The 20,120-nt window shown below is 43.2% G+C and overlaps 3 protein-coding genes across 3 annotated transcripts; 2 read left to right on the plus strand and 1 right to left on the minus strand.

Moving 5' to 3' along the window:
- The first annotated feature begins 1,358 nt into the window (after positions 1 to 1,358).
- Positions 1,359 to 8,435, plus strand: LOC143330515 (deoxynucleotidyltransferase terminal-interacting protein 1-like). The gene is made up of 13 exons (XM_076747165.1): positions 1,359 to 1,791; positions 3,713 to 3,780; positions 4,325 to 4,421; positions 4,602 to 4,700; positions 4,981 to 5,040; positions 5,124 to 5,180; positions 5,608 to 5,669; positions 5,766 to 5,808; positions 6,760 to 6,818; positions 7,001 to 7,061; positions 7,847 to 7,918; positions 8,041 to 8,096; positions 8,212 to 8,435. The coding sequence occupies exons 1-13, from the start codon at positions 1,717 to 1,719 to the stop codon at positions 8,318 to 8,320; spliced, it is 918 nt and encodes a 305-aa protein (XP_076603280.1). The 5' UTR covers positions 1,359 to 1,716; the 3' UTR covers positions 8,321 to 8,435.
- Positions 8,436 to 9,099: 664 nt separating this feature from the next.
- polr2j (RNA polymerase II subunit J) lies at positions 9,100 to 12,785 on the minus strand. The gene is made up of 3 exons (XM_076746814.1): positions 10,901 to 12,785; positions 9,420 to 9,528; positions 9,100 to 9,315 (listed from the first exon to the last, which is right to left on the minus strand). Exons 1-3 carry the CDS (start codon positions 11,041 to 11,043, stop codon positions 9,214 to 9,216), a joined length of 354 nt encoding a protein of 117 aa, XP_076602929.1. The 5' UTR covers positions 11,044 to 12,785; the 3' UTR covers positions 9,100 to 9,213.
- Positions 12,786 to 12,832: 47 nt separating this feature from the next.
- On the plus strand, positions 12,833 to 18,839 carry LOC143330318 (ubiquitin-conjugating enzyme E2 C-like). The gene is made up of 6 exons (XM_076746801.1): positions 12,833 to 12,956; positions 13,246 to 13,273; positions 14,380 to 14,466; positions 16,901 to 17,105; positions 17,689 to 17,748; positions 18,703 to 18,839. Exons 1-6 carry the CDS (start codon positions 12,850 to 12,852, stop codon positions 18,738 to 18,740), a joined length of 525 nt encoding a protein of 174 aa, XP_076602916.1. The 5' UTR covers positions 12,833 to 12,849; the 3' UTR covers positions 18,741 to 18,839.
- Positions 18,840 to 20,120: the final 1,281 nt, after the last annotated feature.

Consider the following 20,120-nt stretch of genomic DNA (forward strand, 5'->3'; position numbering starts at 1 on the left):
GGACACCAATGAGGAGGTGGGTGAGAGAGAGGTCTGTAAGAAAGAACGCTGCCTCAGGTCCTTCATCCCAACATCTGTCAGACTGTTTAACTCCAGCATCACGTGACGCACTCTGTGTTGATGCTGTCTTTCTCAATCCTACATCATAAACTTGTTTTTGATTTTGCACTACTGTTATCAATGCTAATATCTGCTCTGATGCTAATATGTGCTCACATTAATCCATTTCACCTGTTGTTGCTATTTCAAAATTTCTAAGTTGTATATTTCTCTCAACTGTACAATAACACTATTTATTATCCATATTGGCAACTGTATTCTTATAAACTGTACATATTGTGCATGTACATAGACCCAGTATTTCCCAAGTGAAATAGTATTTTCTCAGGTGCAATACAACACGTCATGTCAGTAGTTAGTTTTCTTGTAAGACTACAAGCAATAGTACTTTTTCATGACAGTAGGATTCTTTGGCATTTACTATTTGTAATAATCTATAAAAATGTAAATATGCATAGTTGTTTTCTATTCTGTATCTTGTAAACTTCTATATTTCTATTTTGACCTCTTTATGCCACTGTGCCTGCTTTTTGTAACCTGCTGGCTGTGACGACTCAATTTCCTGGGTGTGGGATCAATAAAGTCCTATCTATCTATCTATCTATCTATCTAAGACTAAAAGACAGCATTTAAGTGTTGAATATCAGTGTCCAATCATGGAACGTCAAACATCAGGTATCAAAATGTATTTGATACATTTTGTAATTATTGAAAAGGCAACCGTAAAACAATAAACAGGTGAAATAATTAAAAGGCTTCTTAATCGTTAAAATATATGTTAGTTTCATAATTTGATGTGGATGTTTGAAGATATTTTTACGAAACATATAAGCACTTCGTATATCTCCTTTTTAACAGCAAGAAAGTTTATACTTACAAAATAATCTCATAATTTGAGAAAGCATTCATTAGTTTTGAATAATTTAAACATCTTTATCTTTTCTTGGAGGCCAACGGGAGCTCTAATAATTACAAGATAAATATGTCGTAGCTATTAGATAAAGGTTTTGTAGTTATTGGTTTGTATCTACGTCTAAGATAATAAGATCTTTATTTCATAATTATCAGAGCTAATCATAATTTTAACTTTTAGAAAACATTTCATGACAGTTTCGCTGTATTTAATCCCCTGTATGTCATAATGTCAAGCAAAGTTAGTCAATAATAGAAGATTATAAAATAATATTAGAATGTAATCAATAATAATAAAAAACACGTTCATAAAGCCGTATTTCTGTGTTTGTGGAGATGGTGCTTTTATTCTGTAGTGAATGACCGGAAAAGCAGTTGGTGGCCCTGATAGCTTAACGCCACCGGAAGAAACCGAAGTGTAACTTCCTGGAACGAATACTGCTGTCAGTCCGTATCGATTACTGTCTGTAAGTTTATCAGGAAACGTCGTCAGCCTCTCGGTGTCTGTCCGCGGTGACTCACGGCCACAAACCGGTAACGGTTCTTTCAACATCCGTTCAGGAGATTAAACACCTTGAGCTGCTGCTGTTAGCTTTAGCTGCTGTTAGCCTAGCCCAGAGCCGTTGAATTAGGTTAAAATAGAGTGAAGACGAACCGATAAGGTCTTGTTCAGCGGCGCTGGCCTAGCCTAGCAGAGTTAGCTCGGTAGGACCCGGACCGGACTGAGTAGGCACCGTCTCAACTATGGGAGCCCACCGCAGCGAAGGAGGCCGGGACTGGTTGGAGCAGGACGGGTCGGAGCAGGCAGAGCAGAGCCCGGTACGAGTCACAGACAAAGCAGCAGCTAGCTAAGCTAGCAAACAGTGGGCTCAGCTAGCTGCCGGTCTGAGGTCTGACGACACTTTGTGTCATTTTTATCCTGTTAGCTTTATTGTCGTGACGTTCAGCCTCATTGGCTGCGTGATTTTTGAAGATGTAACGAAGTGTCTGTCAGATGACGTCATGGCAGCCAATTGTTTCGAGTTGAGTTGAAAATTGAATTTTTGGACCTATAGATCTGTAGTTAATTCTATTCCTAGTGGTTTGATAGAACTAATGAAAGGATATAATAATCAGCACGAGACTCTTAACCCTCAATGTACACTTTCCATAAATGGCATTCAATTTACGAGTTACAAATGTACCAACAAACATATTAGGGAACGCTTTCATAACAAAAGAAAGATAACACCGCGTGGAAAGGTTTACTGGAATTCTAAAATTAAAGACATAAACTGGCGTAGAGCATGGCTTGTCCCCTTTAAATTCCTATTAATTAGAGAACTACATCTTAAATTGTTACACAACATCTATCCAACAAATCTATACATTTCTAGATTCTCAGATGCTGATGATAAATGCACTTTTTGTAAAGCTGAAACTGAAAGTATAATTCATTTATTTTATAAATGTTCAATTTATGTTACTTTTTGGAAAGACTTGGAGAAATTTCTGTTTAACAAAACTACAGTTGAGTTTCGATTTGATGAGAAAAACATTATTTTTGGTTTTTCTCCTCAAAATAATAAGTATAACATTGGAAACCTTTTTATCTTAATGGGTACATTTCACATTCATAAAGCCAAGATGTCTAAAGCAATCCCGTCATTTACATTATTTTTAATTGAATTGAAACTTTATTTTGAGTCCCTGAAATATATAGAAAATAACAAGAAAAGCTTATCTGCCCTTCAGTTCATTCGGAATACCTTGATTGAGTTTGTCTGCCACTTTATGTACATTTTTACTTTTCTAACTTTTGTGTCTAATGTATTATTTATTCGTTTAATTTTTGATCCTTACTCCATTTATTCTTTTCTTTTCTTCTTTCTCATCCCTGGTTTATTATATTAATTTACCTCAATTTGGAAATGTCTGATTGTTTGTGTATACGTTATTCCTGTTACTATACCTTGTCCACTGTTGAATTTAAATAAAGCTTAAAAATATATCAGTTGGTTGCAAAAAAAAAAAAAAGAATTTTTAGTCCAGGAGAAAGAAGATGGAGGTCAGAAGGTCTGTCCTGTGATAAGAGCTTCTAATTCATAAGTGACATAGAATATTAATTAACAAAATAATAATGCTTTCTATTCATTGACTAATTGATAAATGGACTCATATTGGGAATAAATTGTGTGTAGTTCTCCTGGTCAATAATTAGTGATCAGTTAAGCCATTAGAGTTAGTGTGGTGATCATCAGCTGATTAACCGATTAATCAATGTTATTGTAATTGATTGTGTGAGTTATTTATGAATGTGTTGTCTCACATCATCTGTTTTTTTTTTTTAATAATCCTTTATTAATCACATACACAACATAGTTGTTGTGTGTTAGTAGTTACAGAGGGGAACTGAACACGCCATGCTTGAGTGAAAGTTAAGTTTCTAAAACTGAATGTGAGACACTGCTCACAGTTTAGTGTCTGTTTGAGGACTTGCAGGTGATTGATTAAATCTTATCTTAAAGAAAAAGTCTTACATTTCATTTACACACACTTTAAACATATCTGTCTGTCTGTCTGTCCGTTGGTCCATTGGTGGTGGACCTGAAATTAATGGAACTATTCTTTGATTGATCCTTTCATCCTGTGTGTGTGTGTGTGTGTGTGTGTGTGTGTGTGTGTGTGTGTGTGTGTCTCTGTGTCTCTGTCTGTCTGTCTGTCTGTCTGTCTGTCTGTCTGTCTGTCTGTGCTTTGGAAGCCATGGAACCTGATGATCAAACACAGACAGATCCACAGACGAGGACGACGCTCACACATGACAGTCAGGTCAGTACAGGTTGGTCTCACAGTCAGTCCTGATGACACGTTCAAAGCTCTTTATTAGTTCCTGGAAGTGTTGATGTGGAGGAAGTGAACTCTGAACTGAGGAAGATGCTGATGGATAAAAAATGATGATGTGTGAATGTTTTAGTCATCCTGCTGTTGTTCATATGAACACTGAATGTATGATGTGATCAAAGAATGAATAATATTGATAGTCAAAGAGAAGAAGACTGAAAGCTTCACTTAGTTCCTCCTGTTGAAACACGTTATGCATATTGATATATTTAGATTAGATTAGATTGAACTTTATTGATCTCTTTGGGAGGATCCCTCAGGGAAATTGGAGTATTTGATACATGGATCAATATATTTGATCAGATTTCAGTCTGTTTTGTGAGATAAGTGACAGGGAACACTATGTTAACGTACCACTTGTCTTGTTTACTTGTAATGGTTTGTAGCAGTCCATACTGGTTTAAGTGGGTCTAAGTGTGTGTGTGTGTGTGTGTGTGTGTGTGTGTGTGTGTGTGTGTGTGTGTGTGTATAGTTACACTGATCCTCAGGTGTCCATGGACCTGCTGAGGGCAGTTCTTCAGCCCAGCTTCAACGATGACATCATGGCTGTTTTCAGGAAGTACCAGAAGGTCAGTGGTGTGTGTGTGTGTGTGTGTGTGTGTGTGTGTGTGTGTGTGTGTGTGTGTGTGTGTGTGTGTGTGTGTGTGTGTGTGGAGGGGGCATGTGTGAGCAGATGTGAGCAGGTGTGAACAGATGTGTTAAAGATGTGAGCAGGTGTGATTGATGGTTTCATGTTGTTTTTGTTGCAGTTCTTTGAGAAAGCGGCAGAGAACGTGAAGGAGAACGTTGGTGATGACGTTCAGACCGATCAGCTGATCAGAGAAGCCTGTAGAAACGTTCTGGAACATGTAAGATCGCTGCCTGTGACCTCAGGCAGTGCCGGTCATGTGACCACCTAAACCCACATGTGTATCTGTCCAGTTCTCCTTCGCTTCCTGTTCACCATACACGAAACCTTCGTACAGAGAAAGCCAAACATTGACTTAAATCAGCTTTCACTGTGACATCACACCAGGTGTCATATGACTGGCTGCTGTGTCAGTAGGTTCTACGGGGTTCTGGCTTCGTGACCTTTGAGCTCAGCTGTCTGTCTGTGGTTCCCATGGTTTCCTCTGATGTCATCAACAGGCCAAACAGCTGTTCCCAGAGGGGGAGGTGAAGAGGGCAGGATCAGAAGTTGCCATCAAGGTAGGAACAGACCAATGAGAACATCCAAAACATCCATGTTGTAACCTAATCCAGTTCTGATCTGCTTCTGTGTGTCCCGTCAGAGGTCCAGACCTGCTGATGAAGACTACAGTCAGAGAGGAAGCCCCCTCCTCAAGAAGGTACTGTCACCTGTAACCCCACAGGTGTTTGTTCAGTAGTCAGGTGACTGTGTTCAGGTGACACAACAACTAAATAATAGTCCGTATGTAAAAACCAGCATCCAGCAGTGAGAGTGAGGCCACAGGTAACATGAACAGATGACATCTCTGCTGCGCTTGACGACGTTTCTCCCCGATTGGACGACTGGCTCGAACGCAGCCACGTCTGCTTTTAACTGTCTAACTCTTAAAAACTGGTCGTGTATGCTACTGTCATGAGCTGTGGAAGCTGCGTCCAAGTACAAGTTATTGGGCCTTAACAAATAAAAACACTGGTCATTTAAATGAGTCTGTAAGAAACCAGCTGCAGTCAGACAGGTGTGACAGCCAGGTGTGACAGGTGACAGCACCAATTGTATCATTAATTGTCATCACTCTGTGTCTTCAGAGGAGGACTCGTCCAGGTGTTGCAGCCGTCTCTTCTGATCGACCTCATACCTACTCCTCTCAGTGAGTATCTGACCGGTAGCAGGTGACATCATGGTTGGTCTTCAGGTACGTTACAGCTGACAAACTGACAAACCTCTTGGCTGTTCCTGTCCTCAGAATGAAACTCAAATCTGATCCCATCAAGAGAGAAGGACCAAAGGTGAGTCTGACACAAACTGACCTTGTCTCAGGTGTCTTCATCAGACAGGTGGTGCGGCGAGAAATGATGAGCTCCAAACTGCATGCAGCCTGTGTGTTATTATTCATACAGGTGTGTTGTATACCTGTAATCTCAGTTTTGTCAGGCTGTACATGCACATCTGTAAACTCTGGTCTGCGTAGTACAGTGGCTCTCAGCTGGTCTGGCTTCGGGACCCACCGTCACCCCTTAATGACAAGCTGCGACCCAAATTGAGCAAAAAAGATTGATCTCCACTGCATTAAAAATCCACTTCAAAATAAAAGCACAGGATTTTTTTCTTAACGTTTTGTTTTTTTGCCCAGACGAAGGCCCGCGACCTGCCGAAAGCGGGTCCAGCTGAGAAACACTGGCAACTCAGCAGTGTTAGCTGGAGTTAGCCTGAAAAGCAGTGTTGACCAGTGTTAGCATTCTAATGCTAGCACTTGCATTTAATTGCTAACGCTAACATTTTAATGCTAACACTAGCATTCTAAAGCTAACCCTAGCGTTAGAAGCTTTGCTCTTAATACTCACGTCATGCTAACATTGCAGAGTTGCACTCAGACCTCCAGGAAGTGTCCAGCGCCAAATCATCCAGTTACATCTCGTAATGCGCCTGGGCTCAAAAAGACTTTTTCCCATAGACTGACACTGTGGAAGAGGTGGTTGCAGCATGATGGATTCTTTCTTAGTGTCACACCCCCTTCAGCCCCCTCAGATCAATATGTGGTCCAGCTAGGATCTGAGACATAGCAGATGTTTAAAATGTGACCATGCAGGTCACCTGTGGAAACTCTGAGCTTGCACACACACACACACACACACACACACACACACGTGTGTGTTCATTCGTGTCACCACTTCATCCTACAGCAGGTGATCACATTCATCAAATACAATGGTGTGTGTGTGTGTGTGTGTGTGTTTCAGTGGGATCCGTCCAGACTGAATGACAGCAGCACATTTGTTCTTGGCTCCAGAGCCAACAAGTGAGTAAACATCATGTCAACATGGAAACATCATGTAAGCAACAGATTAACAGGTGAACCTCAGGTGAACCTCAGGTTAAGTCTCATTATTCAAAAAAAAAAAAAACTACGTTGTGACATCACATGTCAAATAGCCAAACAGGAAGTGACTCATCATGCGTTGTTGTGATGTCACTGTGCAGGGCGCTGGGGATGGGTGGGACCAGAGGACGCATCTACATTAAACACGCTGATCTGTTTAAGGTAAGTGCAAGTGTGTGTGTGTGTGTGTGTGAGTGAGAGAGAGAGAGAGAGAGAGATCCGGTTCCTGTGGTGGAAACGCGTCCCACAGAGTGCACGTGAATCCAGTTTGAAGACCCCAAAACCTGTCTGAACGTTTGAAACAGGAAACGTCTGCCAGCAGTGAACAGCTGCTCTGTCAACAGTGGCCTCATAGCACATGTTCCGATCAATATCTGCACCCTCTCACAGCCCATAACCGGTTTTTGGACTCATACCTGGAACAGTCATTACCATCCAGAAGGTTCTTACACAATGGAAACGTTGATCACTGCTCCAGTAAATAGGACGGACCTGAGATACGACAGTAGATGTTTGTAGTCGTCAGGAAACACTATTGACAAACAGTAATAATAATAATAATAATAATAATAATAATAATAATAATAATTGACTGGCTGGATGTTCAGAAATAACTGATCACCCTGAAGCAGCCGGACGAACACTTACGGAGGTGAGACAGTTGTTTCTGTGGTTCAGGGGATCAGTCGGTTCAGGGGACAGAGTACCTCCTGCAGCACCCTCCTGTGGTGTTCAGAGGAACTGCAGGATGAAGCTGCTGCCTTCACTGCTTGAATGAGCTTTAAACGTGCTGTCAGTCATGACTTTGGATTCAGTTGAAGGATGGTTCACACCAGCGCTCACACTCATTGGACTGATCATGGCGTCCTCCGCCGAGCTCGGTGGACTGAATGTCTCATTCAGAGCAACTGTTCGTGTGTGTGTGTGTGTGTGTGTGTGTGTGTCAGTATGCAGCAGATGCGAAGGATAAGCAGTGGTTGGCAGAGAGACACCACATGAGAGCGACCGGAGGGAAGATGGTGAGCAAATACTTACAGCAAACACTTACTACTACAACAACAACAACAACATGTAAACATGCACACAATGTGATAAAGTCTCACGTGTGTGTGTGTGTGTGTGTGTGTGTGTGTGTGTTCAGGCCTACCTGCTCATTGAGGAGGACATCCAGGATCTGTCTCGCAGTGATGAATACAAGTGAGTCTGACATCACCGCATCTGCCTCCATGGTAACCAGCTCCATGGGTGTCTCTGTCTGAAGTTACCATGGTAACTGCTGTTTGTGTGTGTGTGTGTGTGTGTGCGTGCGCAGGGACTGTCCAGATGTCAGGATGGACGAGTTGAAGCCATTCTCAGTTCCTCTGTGGATGGTGGAGAAGATGCAGAGAGCCATGGAGGCTCAGAGAGATGCTGACCTCTGACCCCTGTGACACCCCCCACACACACATACTGCTCACATGACCAGACTCTGATGAGGCTGTTTGTCTATTATTTTTACTGCTGTTTTTAAAAAAGAAATAAAAAGCCCTTCTGAAACACATCGACCAGTTTCCTGAAAATGTGACCCAGAATCCTCAGAAACGTCAGGTGACCGTCTGCCAGTCACATGATCTAAACTCTGACCTATCAGGTGTTGAAGTTTCCATTCTGGGTTTTGTGTCACTGATATGAACCTGAGTTTTTGACTTGAATTCAGAATTTCCGAACCATAAAACTGGAAATTAAAGCCACATGAATTCAGATGCATTTTGCAGTAAATTCCTTCAGTTTAGTTTCAGTGTGTTGATCAAATGAAAGTTTCTCTCCTGAACTTGCATATGTGAACATCAGAGCTCCACGGGAGGTGTTTCGGCTGCTCTGTGTTTGAAGGCCGCTCTCAAAATGCTCAGCAGGAAGTGGAAGGCAGAAATAGACTGAGGTGAACGGTCAGGATGCGGGACACGACGTCCAGGAAGTCTTTGGTTTATTTAGACTGTTCTTGAGTATGTCCACAATGTGGGACATGTTCAGTTAAAATCAGCTCAAAATAAAGTGATGCAGTGCAGCTGTTGGACACACTGGAGAACATACACACTGCTGTGAACTTGGACGAATCAGAGACAACCTCCAATGATGTCACACCTGAGCTACTGGTAAACAGGTTTCCTGCCCTTCAGCTTCATGCTGATCTACAGTGAAGATTACACCACACACCAAACCCTTCAGGTTGGGACATCACACACTTTATTTATAAAAATAAATCAATAATCAAACACAAACAGCATGAGGACAATCTGATCTGCAAAGAGGAAGTGACATCATCAGGGGCAAGGTGTCACTCAATCCCTTCCTGTTTGTCCTTGATGGCAACCCTGAAGCGTTCCTCCAGCAGAGAGAGCTCGCTGATGAGGTCAGTGATGGCGTTTGTAAATGCTTCCTATCAACAAAAAACACATCAGCAGGAAGATGACATCACTTCCTGTCAAAACAAAACGCTGATGAGTGACGGGACTAATCAGACTCATGTCAGGTGTGTCTTACCTGTGGACTGTAGTCAGGTGTAGTCTGAACTCTGATGACAATCTTGTGCTCCAGAGGATGAGGAACTTTATAACCAGCAAACAGAACCTGAGGATCCTTCAACAGCTGACTAAAGACACACACACACACACACACACACACACACACGGTCAGGAAGTTCTTCCGTTTAAACCTTAAAAACGATAAAAGGCCGATTGTCCTGATCAAACTGGATAGGCCAGTCTTAAGATTAATAGTTTATCAGTTAATTATTTTACTTGTCCATCCATGTTTTCATTAGTTCCACTTCCTGTTGTCTCTCTTAACTTCCTGTGCTTATTACCGCTATCATAAACTCTGGTGTAGTAGCGGTAGATAGACGGAGACTCCCAACTGAGTTCGCTCACGGACGCGTAGCCCCAGGTGGTTTAGACGATCTATCCCGCCGGATTATATTTCACGTTAGGTGATTGGTAACATACTAGTATAAGTATTATAGGAAAGGGTTGTGATCATTATTAGTCCTATCATTTGTTGATATTATTGTTACCAGTGATGGGCAAAGATACAGATAAAAGTATTTCAAAACACTAATGCAAAATACCCAGCACTGTAACTGTTAGAAATAGATACAGTTACTGCTGTGCATCTTGTAGCCTTATTTTCTAACCGTTTCATAATTACTTTACCATAATTTCTAGCTGTTTCATAAATGCACAGTTAATGTTGTGCACTTATAGGCTGTTTTAATGCTGGGTACTTCGCATTGTATTTGGGAATACTTTTAGATGTATCTTTGCCCATCCCTGATTACTAGGCCTACAACAACAACAACAACAACTACTACTACTACTACAACTACTACCACAGATACTGAACGAAGGATACAGTACATCGTACTACCAAACCAGAGGCATGGCGAACTCAAGAGTATCTGTGATGTGACGTTAACTGACCGGAAACGGAAAGAGGATTTATCCACCACTTGTTAAAACGTAACGACAAAGTCAATTCATAGGCTAATGGTCATACTGTAGGTGTATTTGAAACAATATGTCACTAATTATATGTCAAATACACTTGTACGTAACAAAAAACTAACATAAAAAAAGATAACTAGCTCCGTTATATGTCGGTGGGCTCGATAGTCTGGCTAGCGGGAGAGTGCCGACCGGGGATAGTCCCGCGTTGGGGTAGACAATCAGGGAATAGTAGCACCACATATACTCACTATATACAGTCCTGCCGATACTGTGTTATCTTGTATTAATCTTCTCTCTTTCATACAGAACATACTATTTGAAAGTACGTTTTCTTCAAACACTTCACTTGTTATCCATAATAATTATTATTTGATAATACTTAAAAATTCCGGACGGAGCTAGCTCTTAGCCTGTTAACATGACCGGGCCTAACAAACCCGGTCTGGAGCCTGATAGCATGCTAGCAGTGTTGCACTGTGTATCTGTGTCAGCGTTCTATTAGCACAGTTAGCTTCTTACGCTCGAATGATGTTCCCCAGCGTGTGGTCCTCCTTGTTCAGGGTGAACAAACAGGCGTTTGGGACTTTAGTGTCTTTAGTGATGCTGATCTTTTTCTCTCCTTCAAACAGAAGAAACGACTCGAACGCGGGAGGAGCGTTCATTTTCTCTTCCCCAGCGCGAGCACCAACGACAACAAACCGGAAACACTTCTTTCAAAACACTACGTCGGCTTCCGTCTTCTTCTGTTCTTCAGTCACTGACTGACCCTGCGACACAAGCAATCAATAACTGTCCAAAGACCTGAGAGAAAAACAAAACGAAAGTGCAGAGAAGCTGAAACAGCTGAACATTTAAGAAGAGTAAACTTCTGTGTGTTTTTGTTCTTTTGGTAAGCAGGAATTAAAATGAAAGAACTTAAATGGATAAAAAAAAAAAAAAAAGAGGCGGTTAGTGCTACTGAAGTGTATGAGGGCCACTGTTAAACAAGATATTTTGAAAAAACAAAGTCCTCATTTTCTAAAAACATTGTGAGTGTAAAACCTAACTAAAATAGAATGTGATAAGTCTTTCTGACACGAACTCATCTGAAAACAAAGTAAATATATTTAATGTTTTTTCTCATCATCTTAACTGATTTCTGTAAATATCTGCTTATTGTGAATCTGAAGCAGCAACACAGTTCACAGACTAGGAAAGATGTGGAACGCTCCAAAAACGCCTGTTTGGAACATTCCACAGGTGAACAGGCTGATTGGTAACAGGTGAGAGAACCATGATTGGGTATGAAAGGGACATCCTGGAAAGGCTCAGTCATTCATAGAGGATGGAGGTTCACCACTTTGTGAACACATGATTGGATAAAGGAGATGAACACATGAGCTCAGAGACACTTCAGAAAGCTGCTGTCAGGAAACACTTTGACTGGAAATGACTGACTCTGGTTTTATTGATGTTTTACAGAGTTTTACAGATTGTTTTTACAGATTGTCTGTAAATGACTCTTCACAGACATGTCTGTACTGATTGAACAAAGTTCAAATGCTGCAGGGTTAGGGTTAAATACTTAAGTACAAGTACCTTTAACTTGTGCTCACTTGTATACTTGAGTAAATGTGCTTTCAGTCACTGACTAAAAACAATACAAAACTCACTAAATAATTATTATACAACTGTGAATTAAAAAAATTCCTAAACATTTGTTTTCGAACCATTTGTCTCAAAAGCATTTTTGAACTGCGGTCCGGGACGTTCCCCCTGTCCAATTACATCGCTGTTCTCACCGACCGTGCCCTGGTCATTGGCTAACCCAAGGTGGTTTGTTTTTGAAACTCGGACACTGATTGGCTGTGTGTGTGAGGAAGAGCCGGTTTAAACTGGGGGGCGGGAGTGTGCTCAGTTTGAATCGGCTATAGCGCAGCCTGCCCGGACAGCTAACGCACCGACACACGGTGAGTCCCGCGGGTGCATCCATCTTCCAATTTACTCACATGAATATATTTATTCTGTGTGAACGTATTGATCCGCAGCAGCCGTTCGTTTCTCTTCTCTGTGGTTTGATTATAAACGGACTAACAACAGAGTTAATATACATTTAGCCGACGGAGCTAACGGTAACAGTGCTGCTATTGTTAGCATGAAGCTAAAGCCGCTGCGGAACCGGAACAAAAACAAACTACTGTTAACGAAGCTGTTTTAACGGTACCGGATGCTGACTGCTTAACCGTCGGTACTACCGGGCTATGTATCTTACAGTTTACCCCGTAAACGCTCGTCAGCGGTGGATCCAGTAGCTACCAATTAGCAGCTGTTGGCTAACGATAAGACGAGCTGGGCTGCTGAACTTAAAGGGAGAGCCTGAGGAGTTTATTCTCTCTCTCTCTCTCTCTCTCTCTCTCTCTCTCTCTCTCTCTCTCTCTCTCTCTCTCTCTATCGCCCACCCCCCAGGAGCAACCGGACCGTTAGCACTCATGGCCTCCCAGAACATGGACCCCGCGGCGACAGCAGCCTCCTCTACAGCCGCTCTGAAGGGCAGTGAGAGCGGCAGCAGCGCGGCCAAAGGCTCGGTGTCCAAACGGTGAGAGACACAACACCGGTCCAGTCAGTCTCTTCCTGCCTGCTGTAACCGACGGTACCACAGTGGTTCGTCCTTTAACAGTGTCCGTAGCCCCAGGGCGTTCTGTCATCACATCCGGAGCTCAGAGCCGGAGACTGTCTGTCAGACCTGTCAGACCTCCTGTGTTACATCACAAGTGTGTGTGTGTGTGTGTGTGTCAGAGAGATGTTAAACTCTGTGTGTGTGTGTGTGTGTGTGTGTGTGTGTGTGTGTGTGTGTGGTGTCTAACTGTCTCTCTGTGTGTCTGCAGGTTACAGCAGGAGCTCATGACCCTCATGGTGAGTTTTGTCGTTTGTGTGTGCACATTTCAACCCTTGGACCGCTCACCATGGTAACCAGACATCAGTCACATGGTCAGCAGCGGTTCTTGCCTTGTTTAGGGGTGGCAGTAGAGAAGTCTGGGGCTCTCGGGTTGGGAATCGGTTGAAGTCCAGCACAGTCTTCAGTATTGGCTGTGGACCGGTAGCTGCAGAGGTGCCCCCGAGCAAGGCACTGAACCCCTTTGCTGCCCGGGTGGGTAGTGATGCATGGATCGACTGTGGCGTCACCTGAAGCCACATGTACGGATAAATCAGCCACCCCTAACAACATTTGACTCCACCTCCACCTGTCCCCATACAACACGTGGCCTTGTACATGATGCTGAGCAGTGATTCTTTAACAAAGATGGAAGCAACATGTTTCCTGACTGCTCTGATCTGAGGTCAGTTTGTCACTGTCCACTTGGGGAAATAAGCAAGTCATCAGTTTTCCATTTGTGGCAGCACCATGAATCAGGGTTTGTTGTTGGTCCACGTGTCCGGGAAGATTTCAGTCACCAGACAAAAGGGGGATTCTGGTCCAGTAGAACGTGTTTCCCATTACCAGTTTTTGTCTGTAAGTGACGAATGGAGACAGCAGTTTAGTATTGAACGCCAGTGCAATGTCCGTCCTCTAAAAGTGTTTGTCTCTGAAAGGTTCAGCTTGTTCTTCTGACAGCGTCATGGAAAAGGTCTCCACAGAGACCTCCAGAGACGCTTTTGTTGAAGAGAAAGATCATTTTTGTGAGGCCAGAAACGGCTGTTATATCAGACATCAGAGAAGCAGTGGTGGAAAATTTTCATCTGACATTCTGACTGCAGAGGTTTAACGATGTTGGACTTCCACAGATTTCCCTGCTCAAAAACGGAAAATGGGCTCGTTTTGCAGTCACATTTCTGTTTGAAAGCAAAGCCTCTGCTGATGCTTTGCGGAGACGTTTTATACTTGTGCTGCCGTTTTGTGGCCCATGCTACAAATATTTCAACCTCTGGAGCTCCAACATCAGATCTGAGAACAGCTGTGTGACTGAAAAGCATCAGGTCATGCTGAGGTCATGTGACGTCTTTCCGTGTTGATGATGCAGATGTCAGGCGATAAGGGGATCTCAGCGTTTCCAGAATCAGACAATCTCTTCAAGTGGATCGGGACCATCGATGGAGCTCAGGGGACGGTGCGTACACACACACACACACACACTCACACTTTTTTACAATTTGAATTTGAAATATTCATTGATGAACCCCAACACACACACAAAGGAGTGATTGATTACTCATCAGTATGTCACCGATGATGTCATGTGACATTAGAGCTGCAGTCTAACCTCTGTCTGTCTCTGTCTGCACTCATTTCAATTCAAAGGGGCTTTATTGGCATAGGAAACATTTACAGGCCAAAGCAGGTAGAAAATAAAAGTGAAGCAAGTAAAGATGAACTGGATCAAAGCTGTGGAACGCTGAAACCTTGGAATCAAAAATAGAAATACTTGTAACACACACACACACACACACACACACACACACACACACACGTTGTGTTTTTATCACTTGTGGGGACATTACATAGACTTTCATTTCCTGGAGCCTTACCCTAACCATAACCACTGTTTGCCTTTTCCTAACCCAATACCTAACCTAACTGTAACCCTATCCTCACTCTTCACCATAAGATTTAATGAGTTACATTAAGGGGACCTGCATTTTGTCCCCATAAGGCAGGTGAGTCCCCACAATGTGACTGTGTAAACAGATTTTTGTCCCCACAACGTGATAAATACCTGGTCTCTCTCACACACACACACAGAGGCTGTGCTCAGTCTGTCCAGAGTAGAGTCCTGCAACGGGCCGGGTACCCACGGATATCCGATGGGTACCCGCAATTGACGTGTACAAACGGGTTGAAAATATGCATTTATAATTTTACGGGCACGGGCGGAACGGAACCAAAAGCGGGCGGTTAACATTTTATTGTGTCATGAAAATCACTAGTTTCAAGCAGCATGACGCAGCGAAGACGCTGCGCACCGCGCAGCACGCACTCTGACCTCCAGTACATAAACACACACCCCGGCAGCAGGGCGTGCGCACGCGGAAATAACAACAAAAACAGCATGGAGGAGAAGGAGATACGAGCTAAGTTAGCAAGCGGTGAATATGAAATAGTGGTGCGTCTGTGTGTGACTCGTCAGTCTACTACTGTAAGACTTCGCTGAGAGCGTTAATGAAGGCCGCTGTCATCTTGTGTTAAAACAGGCTTGAAAAAATAAAACTTTTTTTTTAAGTGAGAGACCGTCTGTTGTAGGCTATTTAGTGCATGTAATCACGGGTAACGGGTCGGTTCACGGGTCTGATGATTGACGGGCGGGGCGGGCACGGGTTTCAAAAATTGGACCCGTGCAGGACTCTGGTCCAGAGTCCAGGATTTCTTTAGTTCTGGATCCGAGGCAGTGGTCAGGGATTCTGCTGCTGTGTATTCTCTGTTGAGGACTCCAGCTCTGGTAACCATTACGGGAAGCAGGTTCTGTGATGGAGTCCAGTGTTTGAAGCTGGCCTTTGGTTGGGATGTCTGTCTAATGTCATGTTGATGGAGTAAGAAGCTCCTCTCGCCTCGTCTCTCAGGTGGTTCTGCTCTGTTGAAGTTACCTGTGGAGCTCAGGTGTGTCCAGGTCTTTTTGAACATGTCAGTGTTCTTCTGGTTCAGATTGAGGGTGGAGGCTTGTTTCTGACAGTTTGTCAGAAGGTGGAGGTGCTGTTGAAGCTCCTCTGTGGTTGGAGACAGCAGCTATTTGACTGGTGTGATGCTATAATGTCCACTTCACTGATGGTGAGGACGGCTGGACTTGTCTTTGTGGACAGACGTATGCGTGCTGCTGGTTAATCTTTGCAGTAGTTTGTTCCTCAGGCCCTCGAGTCTCATGGACACCACAGCTTTTAGAAATGGACAAATCAGAAGAATAGTTTGATCTGTCTTTGGTGTCAGTTCGGATGCTGATGGTGGAAATGTGATCTGTTGTTGGATCATTCAGTGAAAAGCTGATCTGGGATCTTCTCAGTCAGGACATGAAGGACTCTGTGGTTCATGATGGTCCCGAGAGTCCTCCTGAAGCTGCTGTTGACAGATTCCACTCAGTGACTGAGGATGAATTCATCTTCAGTGGAGCGGTGTCCTCCGTCCCCCGTCCCCCGTCCTCCATCCTCTGTCCTCAATCTGAATGTCGGGGAAAATCCTGGAGCTGAGGACATTTAAGAGTTTAATTACAGCCAGTTTGAAGTGAAGGTCTGTGAATCTGATCATCTCAGCACCGCAAGCCTTCTTGTCTCCAAGTGTCTTTATTCTGTCCTGTAGATCTGTAGTTTTGTTGGGGGATCTAGTGGATTGTGAAGGTCTTTGTGGTGGATCCTAAACTCTGTGGTTTATCTTGGATGTGGTTTTGCTGTTTATTCTTTCCTGTTGGACTAAAGAGACCCACTCACAGATCTTCATGTCTTTGTTTGTTGAGTTTCAGTTTATGTATTATTTATTTTTGTGTGTTTTTGTGTATCAAATCTCTCTCCCCCTCTCCCTCCCTCTCTCTGTCTCTGCCTCGCGGTCCGGCTGTCTCTCAGGTGTATGACGGTCTCAGGTACAGGTTGTCTCTGGAGTTTCCAGCTGGTTATCCATATCAGGCTCCTCGTGTGAAGTTTGTCACTCCATGTTTTCATCCCAACGTGGACGACCAAGGTTTCATCTGTCTCGACATCCTGAAGGACAAATGGTCGGCACTCTATGACGTCCGCTCCATCCTGCTGTCCATCCAGAGCCTGCTGGGAGGTAACCAGTTCAACCAGTTTTCACTAACCGGTTCAGCCTTACAAAGTGTCTGATACAGATGGATCAGAAGGTCTCTGCAGCACTGACGTCTTCTGTGGTTGGTCGGTTTGCTTTCAGACCTCAAAAGAACCAACAGGGTCCTCTTGGAACCAGAACTGAGACTCTCCTTTTCTGGTGGTCCTTGCCTGTCCCCAGAGTTTGATAGCTTTCACACCACCAGAAAAAAGAAAGTGAACTAACCGGTTAACAGGTCAAAAGTCAAACAGCTAGCTGCTTTGTGTAAATTTGTTGATCATTGGTGCAAACTTTCTGTCATAATCTCATATTATAAAGAAAGGCTGTGGCTCAGGAGGTAGAGCGGTTGTCCAGTGATCAGGAGGTCGGTGGTTCGATCCCTGTCCTGGGCAGTCCACATGCTGAAGTGTCCTTGGGCAAGATACTGAACCCCTAAGCTTAAGATGTTATTCATATGTACGTGGCTTTGGATAAAAGCCTCTGAAATGACTGATTGTAAAACAAGTTTCTTTGTTTTGATGTTTTCTACGTGAATCCGTTGGTAATCTGTTTTGTCGTTTCCCGTCAGAACCGAACAACGAGAGTCCTCTGAACACGGCTGCCGCTGAACTCTGGGACAATCAGGAAGGTAAGAAACAGCTGCTGCTTTCACTGATGCTTCGTGTAGATGATTGACGTTAGAAACAAACACCTGATGGCGTCCAGTGAAAATGAGTCCATCGTCTCTGAAAAGGGAAAAATCTCTTCTTACCTGCATCCAGGTTGACTTGTGGTGAGGTGCGTCAGCCACTGATAATTATTTGTTTGATGAAGCAGATAACAATATTTATAATTACTTCTATTTAATAATAGATGAAAAACTGAAGAGGACAAAGTTTACGTTTGTTATACAAACCAATATTTCGTCCTCAGTGTCATTATAATCTCAGTCCGACCTGATCACATATCGACTGCGTGTGGATTAAAGATGTCGGAGACACACTGATTCAAAACCCTGAAACTGATCAAATAAACGTTGAACAGTCGAATGTCAAACTCCTGGACCCAACGTGAGGAGATCCTCTACGGAGACGACGTCTCACTCTGTTCAACTGCACAAGCTGTCCGGCTGTGCGGTACTGGCAGCACGCAGAGGCGCAGCACGCAAATGCAGCACACAGACGCAGCCGAATGGATCTTGATCGGCTTTATTTGATCAGATATCTGTTGCAGAGCTTAATCAAAGCTGCAGCAGGAGTCCTGTTATAAAACTATTTGAAAAACCACAGATACTCAGATTTATTGATCCTCGATAACTTCAAGAGTAAGAAACCATGGCGACAGGCATGTCCAAGCCGTGTTCAGCACTTTAAGGACGCCTGGAAACACACTGTGTTGTTGTCTGAGTGCTGCGTGTGATGCATGTTGTCGTGTTGGAGAAGTTTTCTTCATGTGACATCTGTAATCAATAATAACTAATGAACCAATCACACATCAGTAATTAGTGACACAGTGCTGATCCTCTGTCAGCTGCAGCAGCAGTTCACTGTACGACAGATCTGATGGGAGTTGTAGTTCTCATTGGCTGTTTTGTCTCTTTCAGCATTTAAAGCTCATCTACACTCGACCTTCCAGAAGTGAAGCTGCTCCTTGTTTTCTTGTTTTGTCTTCTGTGTTTGTACAATATTTTTATGTTTGTTCACAGTGATGTATCAATAAAGTTCTTAATTCAACACACAGACACCGAGTGACTCTTGATCAGACTCTTAATTTGCTGATATTTAAGAGAACTTCGAGTTCATTCATTAAATTTACGGTCAGAGTGGAAACTGCGTTCTTACGTCACTGTATGGAAGTACAAATATATATTTTTAGAAGAACTAAAACCTGAAGAAAAGGATCATCAAAAGGATTCATCAAAAGTTTCCATGCATGGTCCACAGCCGAGGACAGATACTGGGAGGACATTTTGAACTGTTTAAGTAGAACAATGTCCCTGAAAGTGTTGCCAACAATTCCATTTGTTTAAAATCAGATTCAAATTTGGTTTTATTCGCCAAGTTATGTGTGCAGATATAAGGATTTTGGCTCACTCATTACTCTAAATATACTTATAGATCATAGAGGAAGCATAGAGAAAAAGTCAAAATGATGCAATAAACAATATATAGAGATGAGATTGACAGTGACAGGAGTGATGATGTACCTGTTAGAAACTGTTGATTATTGGACGATAAATGTCCAATCAGTGGATATTTTGGTGTCACTGCTAACTGTCCATCAGGCTTGTGGGAACAAACTGTCTCTGTGTCTGGTGGTTTTGGTGTTCAGTGATCTATGGCGCCTGCCAGAGGACAGAAGTTGGAGCAGGTGGTCTCCAGGATGTGAGGGGTCTGCAGTGATGCTTCCTGCCTGTTCCTCAGTGTGTCAGTCCTGAATGGAGGGCAGGTTGGCACCGGTGATGTTCTCAGCAGTCCTTACAGTCTGTCCCAGTCTGTTCTTGTCCTGTTTGGTGGCAGATCCAAACCTGACGATGGTGGATGTGCATAAAAGTTGAACTTCCTGAGCTGACGCAGGACACTCATCCTCTGTTGTGCCTTTTTGATGATTGAGACCATGTTGAGGATTCTTGATACCTGATGTTGAACTTCTGAAAGTCTGAATTTTTGATTTTGAGTCTGACTGTTGATTCTTGTGTTGAATTTCTTTTGTTCAAACAGGTCCAGCAGTCGAGTCTGATCAGCTGGTTTATTTGCAGCAGATCTGATGTCTTGACACTGAACCATAAACCCTGTCAGGTTGATCACGTATAGTCTATAAAGTATTTTCATAGTCTGCCTGCCACACAGAAGAACATTATTAAAACAACCGTTGTTACAGGCTGAGTTCAAGCTGAATAAACTGAAGTGTTTCTGTGACTCCCTGTATAGACTCAAGGTGGTGCTGAGTCATTTCCTGCTGCTGTTTTGATCTCAAACAGTTTCCAGGTGAGACGGATCTCCAACAGGTCTGTTAATGCAT

Source organism: Chaetodon auriga, chromosome 2, assembly GCF_051107435.1.
Source record: "Chaetodon auriga isolate fChaAug3 chromosome 2, fChaAug3.hap1, whole genome shotgun sequence".
In the NCBI taxonomy this organism is placed as follows: Eukaryota; Metazoa; Chordata; class Actinopteri; order Chaetodontiformes; family Chaetodontidae; genus Chaetodon; species Chaetodon auriga.

Bases quoted from the DNA above. Each gene is read 5' to 3' on its own strand.
- LOC143330515 (XM_076747165.1), top strand. From the start codon at position 1,717: ATGGGAGCCCACCGCAGCGAAGGAGGCCGGGACTGGTTGGAGCAGGAC. The intron at 4,422-4,601 runs GTCAGTGGTGTG...TTTTTGTTGCAG, and splicing joins TTTTCAGGAAGTACCAGAAG to TTCTTTGAGAAAGCGGCAGA. The intron at 5,041-5,123 runs GTAGGAACAGAC...GTGTCCCGTCAG, and splicing joins GATCAGAAGTTGCCATCAAG to AGGTCCAGACCTGCTGATGA.
- polr2j (XM_076746814.1), bottom strand. From the start codon at position 11,043: ATGAACGCTCCTCCCGCGTTCGAGTCGTTTCTTCTGTTTGAAGGAGAG. The intron at 9,529-10,900 runs GTAAGAAGCTAA...GTGTGTCTTTAG, and splicing joins CTGGGGAACATCATTCGAGC to TCAGCTGTTGAAGGATCCTC. The intron at 9,316-9,419 runs GTAAGACACACC...TTTTGTTGATAG, and splicing joins CACCTGACTACAGTCCACAG to GAAGCATTTACAAACGCCAT.
- LOC143330318 (XM_076746801.1), top strand. From the start codon at position 12,850: ATGGCCTCCCAGAACATGGACCCCGCGGCGACAGCAGCCTCCTCTACA. The intron at 12,957-13,245 runs GTGAGAGACACA...GTGTGTCTGCAG, and splicing joins AAAGGCTCGGTGTCCAAACG to GTTACAGCAGGAGCTCATGA. The intron at 13,274-14,379 runs GTGAGTTTTGTC...TTGATGATGCAG, and splicing joins AGGAGCTCATGACCCTCATG to ATGTCAGGCGATAAGGGGAT.